Source organism: Cyclopterus lumpus, chromosome 13 (genome assembly GCF_009769545.1).
Source record: "Cyclopterus lumpus isolate fCycLum1 chromosome 13, fCycLum1.pri, whole genome shotgun sequence".
NCBI classification, from domain to species: Eukaryota; Metazoa; Chordata; class Actinopteri; order Perciformes; family Cyclopteridae; genus Cyclopterus; species Cyclopterus lumpus.
Genome location: NC_046978.1, coordinates 5,635,034 through 5,643,760, shown reverse-complemented (window position 1 = coordinate 5,643,760; position 8,727 = coordinate 5,635,034). Strand labels below are relative to the sequence as shown.

The 8,727-nt window shown below is 41.0% G+C and overlaps 1 protein-coding gene across 1 annotated transcript; it reads left to right on the top strand.

Moving 5' to 3' along the window:
- The first annotated feature begins 2,322 nt into the window (after window positions 1-2,322).
- Window positions 2,323-2,565, top strand: sptssb (serine palmitoyltransferase, small subunit B). Its single transcript, XM_034548911.1, has one exon. The coding sequence runs from the start codon at window positions 2,323-2,325 to the stop codon at window positions 2,563-2,565; it is 243 nt and encodes an 80-aa protein (XP_034404802.1).
- The last annotated feature ends 6,162 nt before the right edge of the window (window positions 2,566-8,727 follow it).

Below are 8,727 nucleotides of genomic sequence, written 5' to 3'. Positions count from 1 at the left end.
CAGCAGACCTTCAACTGATGGGAGATGAGATTTCCTGACTGACTGCCCCGAAAACAAAAGGAACAACTTCTCAATTTGTACTTGAAGTGCTTTTTCAGTTTTTTTTTCTTTCTTCTATTGGCTATTATTGTTTAATTATATATCTGCCACCAAAATGCAAACACGCATATAGGCTAGCTGTATGGAGACAAACGAGATGCAGCATGGTGGGACTTTGCATGGCTGACAGAGCACCGCAACCTCGAACCAGACTCCTGCTGCTGTGCCTCGGATGCGAGGACTGTTTCTTTGAGCTGCGTGTACACGCGCACGCGCACCCACACACGTGCGTTACAGTCCTCGGTCCTTCCACCTGTGTGATCTGTGAGCCAGGTGAGTCGTGAGCGTATAGCACGAGCAGGCCTAGTGGGTGTGGTGTCACAGTGTCCGTGACCTCCTACCAGCGGGAAACTGGCGAGGCAGCTTTTGGTTTACACACAGCAGCGGAGCAGCAGCCGGACGGCTGGTCCAGTAAGCATTCATCAGTAGAGAAACCCAGGCGCTCTCACGTCGCTGCTGAGGTGAGTCTCGATATCTGGATTCGGTTATACACAACACAGTGAGCGCTCAATAGCTGACACACCCCCTCTAGTATTGCGTCTTTTCAACATTAAGAAATAGTGATGAAACGTATCATTGAAAGTAGTTGTTCTTTATACATTAATAGCAGGAGTTTAACGTTTTAAGTAATTTGTTTTGCAATTTTCTGGCCAAACTTGTTAATTGGACTATTAAGACAATTTAATTACGGTCCCATCGTAATGGTCACCACAGTGCGCTAGGCCTCTAAAATGTGCTTTTCTTGTTGTAACTTCAGTACAGCCGCTGTATTGTGGTATTTATGTTAAGGAAGTTAATTCGTGCGCACTCTGTAGACTATAACTATCAGGGACACATTCTGTGTTAGGGGAGTGCTCCTGCTCATGTAGAGTACCTGTTGGCCACGCCCCCTACCCCTGTGGTAGGATATGTTGATGCAAAGCTATGAACTATGCAAAGCTTCAAATGAAAAAAAAGGTTTTTTGTCAGATATTTCCAAAAAGGTTTAACTTATAGTATAATATTTAATATAATAATACTGATAAACACGATAACACGTTTAAACTGACCTTTAAAACAAGGGAGTGTTATGGCGTCCTTGTGTTGAAGTGCATGTTCTATGGGGAAACCGTTACTCATTACCCTCTCCATGGAGCGGAAAGAAGCTATAGGGCTATTTGTCAGAGTCCCATGTTTGGTAACAACACATGCATGTTTGTCAAGTATGCCAAGAAAATAAGTGGGGACTGTTATGTGTTCATGTGGGTCCCCTGGGTTTAATTTACTTGGTGTTTCTCTATCTCACACACATGAATCCTGTTAGATCCATGATGCCTGCTGGATTGCCCCCTCAGGGTCCCGCTGTGGATTTGGAGAGCCCTAGTTCTCTTCCACACCTCCTTATTGATAAGCACACAGCCACATGGACTGCATTGTCCTTCCAAGGATTATTTTCCATTTTGTTCCCAGTTGTCCAGGATAATGGTTGACACAGGGCACATTTCTTTAGCCGTGTATAGCAGTCATGATTGAACTATGAATATGTTAGTTTGACATAATGTGAGCGTCATAGAATACTCGTTTGTACATAGTGGTAGTCTGTATTATGTTGGTAGAGAGGGTTTTTTTCTGGTTCAGTGTGTATTCAAAGTGTTAATCGTAATGGAAAGTCACACATTTACTCCAGTATACTGTATGTAAATTAAGTATTACCATTTAATGCTACGTTATATACTCCAAAATAGTTATTTTGTCATTGTTTAACTTTAGTTACTTTGAGGATTAAGAATTTGCATATAAATCATAATCAACTCAAAAAATATGATACATTGCAATAGATCAATCGGTATATAAAGTAGCTTATTTTGATAAACATAAATAATGCATCTGTAATGATAATCCAATAATATATAATACTGACAGGCGCCATTCTTCTACGTTGTGATTACTTAGAGTTGTAATAACTTAGAGTTGTAATACTTCTGTACTTCTACTAGTGACATTTTGAATGCAGGAGTATTTTCTACCTTGAGGTACTCGGCCTTTGTGTCCTCTGTGCTCATAAATTGTGTACTTAACTTTTTTTGTTACAACCCGTTTACATTCTTGTTATCACTCTCTTCCAAAACCTCTGTGCTCCTCCCTCCCCATCACTGTGTTTCTGTCCTCCTTTACAACATCTCTTTCTTACGGCTTGAATCTCACACCACTTCACCTCCATTTACCTTCCGTCCAGCTTGCAAGATGAACTTCAAGAGCTTTAGGGAGTACCTGTCCTGGCTGTACTACCAGTACCTGCTCATCACCGGCATCTATGTGCTGGAGCCCTGGGAAAAGTCCATCTTCAGCTCCATCCTCTTCTCCGCCATCGGCATGGTGATCTACACCTCGTATGTCTTTGTGCCCATTCACGTGCGACTCGCACTGGAGTTTTTCTCTGGGATCTTTGGCGGCCAGTCTGAGAGCACCATGGCACTCATAAACTAAAAGATGGAGAGAATTTGGAAGAAAAAGAAGCAGCGCCAGGTTGGATTAACACGAGTCTCCAAACAATTGCCTATTCCCAGTGCACCTTGAGGCCCTCTTTACACCTCGTTCATCCCGAACCACAGCGGTCCATCACCGCTGCTCATCAAGACAGAAAACATGAATATCTTAAAGAGATGATCTGGAAATCAGAGCCTTTCTCTTCTTTACATCCCAACCCCTGTGGTCTTACCCCATGGTAGTAGACACACTCGGTACATCACGTTCACACCCTCGCTGTGAAATGTTGTTTGTCCTGTTTTTTTTAGTCTTTCTGCCCACCTCTGGGTTTTGCATGATTAGGGTCATACATGGGTTTCACATTTGCATGCTTGCCTCAAAAGAAAATCATAATTGAAGCAGCAGACAACAAAACCCTGAAACACTGGATCCCATATTGATAGGGTCTTTTGGTAGACCCTCCCTGACTGGTTAATATACCCACATCTTTTTTTTAAATCAGACTTTGCTTATGTCCGAAATCCCTTATTATTATTGTACTGAATTCACTCTCTGCTGTTTTATAGTGTTTGAATTTAGAGTAGGTAATTTATGGACTATTTAATGACCTCAAAAGTTCCAATGGCGGAGAAAAAAAAGTCTATTGAGTGTTTGTTATATAAGGAGTCGTAAACCAGGCAGTGATTTTAGACACAGCCTTAGGAAAACTCTCTCCAGCTCCACAGAAGACATTATACAACTATTTTACACGTGTGTGTTTATCTCCTGCATCGGTGAGGCCTGCTATCTCTGATTGTGAATCGCTCTCTGATAAAAGTGAAGAAAGTATTCATCCCAACATTTGACATGCACTTGATGTTACTGGCTGATCTTGTGTCAGAACCACTATCACCATTGTAGTTGCCTTTATGCACTGCAATGCGATCTTTCAAGGGAGAGTTATAGAGAAGCCCAAGCTCTGCAATGAATCTGAAAAGTGTCACGATCAGGGATCTGAAGGATCTGAGCATGAGCACATATTGATACAGCACACCTTTGTGTTTTAGGCTTGGCTTTGGTAACGATGTGGTTTTACTTCATCGACAGCCTCTGAACTCAAAGCAGAACGGTTTGCGGTTTGTCTGTCTGGCCAAAAGCAAAATGTGTCTTCCTCACCTATAGTTGATTTATAGAGATGAACCGGAGAGGGAATGAGTCGTAGTTGTGATGGTCATTGCATTTAGTTGTGTGCTTGGGATCATCTTTGATTATTTTTACTTCTGATCAGGGGATGGCTGATTACAGTCCAATCATGATCCCCTTTATTTATACTTTGTTATATATTTATATACACTGGTAAATGCTTGGCTGGTTACAATGTATATTACCAACCTTTTCATGAATATTTATATCTGTGTTCTCTTGTGGCCATAAATAACACATCATATATTCTTTGTTTATCCACTTAAAAGGGCTTTTATATTGTCCCCCGTTTGTCATTTAATTTATCTTTTAGTAGTTGTGGTAGACCTAGATATTTCCTGTACCAAGTTTGAAGAGCTCTATGAGAGTCTTTTTTTTTTTTTACAGTTCACCTAATTAAATGTGTCATTTATACATGATAGCAACTCACCACTGCAATGTTCAGAAAATAAAGACACCTAAAGATACTTGGGCAGCGGTTGTCTTTCTCATCCTAGTTTTATTTTTATTATTTCAATATCTGTGCATACTGATGGTTTGAAATGTGAATTCACTCAGCATATTAATCTGTTATGTTTTCCCTACAGTCAAGCAGAGCAGTTACTTCAAAATGCAGGAACAAGCTAAACAGAGTGTAACAAGCGCGTGTTACCGCGGGTGGTATCCCCCTAGCACAGAGACACTAGAGACTTAATTCCAGGCGGATGCGGTCTCCGTCGTGCTTTCCGCTGATCTGCTCCTGTGGACAGCAGCGTAGGTCCGGTGTTCTGCCGAATCCCAGAACCACTCTTCTTTGTCCACCTGCACACTTATAATGGGGAACAATCATCATTAGACCCAGGTGAGGCCAATTAGGCCTCCACCTGGTACCGTTCCCTGAGCGTACTCCCCCACTCCCCTCTGCAGCTGAGCCTAACCACACCCAGCCACCACACAGAGGCTTCTGCATCGCACATTCCTGACACAATTGACTACCACATGAAGTGATTTCACACAATAAGAGGCAGAGCCACCAAACCAGTTCTCCAGAGACCGCGCAGGAATGAATGGCCAGGGGCTTTGCTTTCCCTTCTGGAGAGACAAGGCAACTACCGATGCCCACACAGCTCTGTTTACCTTAAGCATACCATGCCACAGACAACATTTCAATGTTCAATTGTTTAAACAAAATCTGCTTTCAAGACTTTCTGGTAGAATCGTGGGGAAATAATGATGCTGGGAAAACAAATATCATCAACATGGATCGTGGATGAGGGAGCTGGGCATTGTTATCAGTTCAGTGACTTGCCAGGAAATGTTTATGCCTTGTGACCAGACACCTCCAAATGGGTTTTCCCAGTCGCTGCAACACTCTCAGTTCTGAACCTCCACACCTAAACTCACTCCACAATACTGCTGAAGCCCTCCGGTTTCATCCGTTCTTCTGATCCTTTCCTTTCCTTGGCTTCTTTTCCTTATCTTTTATTTGCTATTCACTAATTTTCTTTCATTTTTTCTCCTCTCATTTCCTTTCCTTAACCCTCCTCTCAGTTCTTCCATTCTTCTTATTTATTTCCTCTCCTCTCATTTCCTTTTCTTTGCAAGTCTTTCTTTTCATTTTCTTTCCTCCATTCGTCCTTGCGATTTGTCCTTTCCTCTCTACTCCCTCTTTCTTTTCCACCTTTTTTATTATCCTTCACCTCACATCTTCTCCTATCACATATTAAAATCCAGGTGTTTTTGTAATGCCATCCTACATCGTGCCTCTGCCTACAGGTCTCCTGTTTACACTTTACATGTATGTTGATTTGTATCCCATGAAGGAAGAAACCAGAAGTTATCGCCATAAAGACAAGCTGTAAGCCAACGCAACCAGATTTCAGTTTACAAGGAAACCCCAGAAAGTGTTGAAATATTAATAGTGTAATACATATGAATACATTTGATAACTTATTCAACACATTTAAACACACTCTCTCTTTCTCGTCCTGAACAGCCTGCCACCATACACACTAGTGTTTAGCTCTACCTACGTGTGTGCCATTACAATTAATGTTTCCATGGTAATAACCTCAGCCTACTGCTTAGCCTTCTATTTTTATATTCTCTTCTGGTCTCTAACAAAACAGAATCTGCTTTCATATAATTTTCTTCAACTGAAAGTGCTTTTATGTCCCATTTGTGTCACTAAATGTTGAGTCCTTTCTACGTTGAGGGTCTCAACTGCATATTATATTCTAAATTCACTCACATGCTCATACATAACATGTTTTCATTCAGTAACTTGCGATATTTTGTTTCTTTACAGGGCCAATCAGTTTAATTGTTTATCTGCTACAGCGTATGGCTGAATTATGAGGTTGCCACACAATCAATTTCTATTGTTGGTCACAACTGTGTCCAAACCCTGATGTGGTCAATGGACTTTCACTCCAAATGAAAACATGTTATGCTAAGTTTGGCTCATTTGAAAAAATGATGAAGAGCAGCGTAGCGTATTAAAGAGACATATATGCTGTGCTCCTAAATATAGGCCCACTTTTAAGAGCAACATCTTCCCCGCCATCTGGATATTGAAAATTATAAAGACAAAGGCTTATATTAGTTGATACATGTATATATTTTTGTTCATACAGGATCTTTGTGGTTAAACCTAAAACCCAAGTCTGCCACCAAGTGGTCAAGTAGAGAAATACTATTTTGCTCAATGCTCTCATTCTTTGCACAAGTCAAATTCAGTAAGCACTCTATTACTCATATTTATCTGTAAGTTAAGACTAGCTGCTCCACATTGTGGGTATGGTGCTGTATAATCATGGAAAAGAGGATTATTTTCATCAATGTGTGCAAGCTCCTGCAGGGATGATTGACATGGTACCAAGGGAAGGAGACATGATTTAGTTTTTTCACAACACACAATATCAAACCTCTTCAGTCTTCACAGGGTCATGGAGTCTTGACTTCACTTTGTTTCAGGAGCGTTATTAATTTAGGGGCAAAAGAGGGCGCCTTAACCAAGACCACAAGTCATGACCGAGACCTGCTTGTATCGAGACTTGAGACAAGAAACAAGACCACAACAATGACACTTACGATACAATGTGGAAGATGCAAACCATGAGTATCCCTCAAATCGATCTGAAAGATTCTGATAAAAACACCCACAGAAAAAAATGTGTGCATGTATAAGTGTACCATGAGTAATGTATTTATAAAATAATCAATAGGCTTAGGTGAATTTTATGTGTGGGAATTTTATTTAGTTGCAACACAGTAATGATGTTAAAAAATAGATTTCTACATACTATACTACAACTTCTTTTGGTACACTACACTATAACTTTTTAACTACCTTTTTTGACATACTACACTATAAATCTATACGACAAACTAAACTATGACTACTATACTCGTACACTTTTTACATTATATAAAATGGGGCAGAATGGTGGTTTAGTGGTTAGCACTGTTCCCCAAAAAGTAACTATAGAGTATGTCATAATATTGTCATAGTAACATGTTAGTTAGAGAGCTTTGGAGGTGCTAATGGCCGCATTTTGTTACCTTTTTACAGAGCCAGGCGAGCTGTGTCCCCTTGTTTCCGGTCTGAATGCTAGACTAAACTAGTCTGCTAGCTGTAGCTTCAGTTAAACATACAAATATGTAAATGGTATCAATCTTTTCATCTCCCTCTCTGGAAGAAAGATGAAAAACTATTGCTTTGAAGCTACAATGCATTCATTAGTATAAGAAACATATTTCCTTTAAATAGAGACGGTCTAAGTAAGATAAGATTGAACTTTATCAACAAGGAATTATAACCAGAAAACACAATACGGTTTTCCATAAATGCAAAAATACAGCACCAAACTTTCATTCAAAAGCACATTAGCAACCAATTCCTAACATCAGAGAGGCTAGTAAAGGCTAGAGAAAGTGGGTTTGTACTCAGTCTGACTACATTAGTTGTATCTTCCCTGACAGAAGATCTCTTGCCAAAGTCATTAGTTGCTAATTCTGCAGGATCTAGATTTTCTTTGATAAAATCCCACAATAAAGAACAAAACACTGTCTCTGGCCTTGATAGCACTTGGGTAATCTAGAGCGACTGGTTGCTGTGTTAGTTACTAAACAAGTCTCTATCTTATTGTCTCACTCTCACCCTCTCTATACACATTCACTGCAGCTTGAAGATGGAATGAATAGGCTTAATGTAAGGCAATACACCTCATCCCACACCCACATCCAAGTCATCTTTGGCTCTCTCTCTGCTCGGCTGCATCCCATGCTCTATAGTGTGTGTGGATGGAGGCTGAGGGCAGCGCTGGTGCCCGTGTTATATGAACGAACAGGTGAGCGGCGCCTGGGTCCTCTGTGACCAGCGGGCCACCGTAAGCTGACCGCTGCTGTTTTGTGTACTCTCAATGGAGCGGAGAGACAATGAGGTCGAGGTCGGGCATGGAGAACCCCAGAGGAACCCCTCTCTCAGGACTCAGCTGCATATCTTACACTCCCTCAGTTTGTCTCTTACGGAGGGGCAAGTCAGGGACACTTCACCTGAGCTGCTGGGAAGGAGGGAGAAAAAGAGCGTGTAAATTGAGGTGAAGAAGTAAAGAAAAGTATACGTAAGAAGATTTAAAAAAAAAGTTTAAATAAACACGATCGTCTCTTATTTAGTAGCCCCAGTCCCACCATCACCCCTCTCTGTTTCCTAAATTTAATTTCCCTTCTTCCTGCTCACTCATAGCTGGTCATAGATCCCTCTGAGGATGTGAGGTCTTTGACAACTGAGGCATGTCCACTGCTTAAACATTCATTCACTGACCAGTCAAGAGTTTCGAGGACACAGCTACCAGAAAATCACTTTTCCACAAAAACCCGATGCTATCCTGTTCCACCCAAAGAATGAATCATTGTCCAGCAACACAGCATGAATCATAGTTAGCAAATATAGCTGCCAGCAGTTTCTGGTGCTCGTGCAGAAAGTCGGTCACAGTGATC

Coding starts and splice junctions, on each gene's coding strand:
- sptssb (XM_034548911.1), top strand. CDS start 2,323: ATGAACTTCAAGAGCTTTAGGGAGTACCTGTCCTGGCTGTACTACCAG.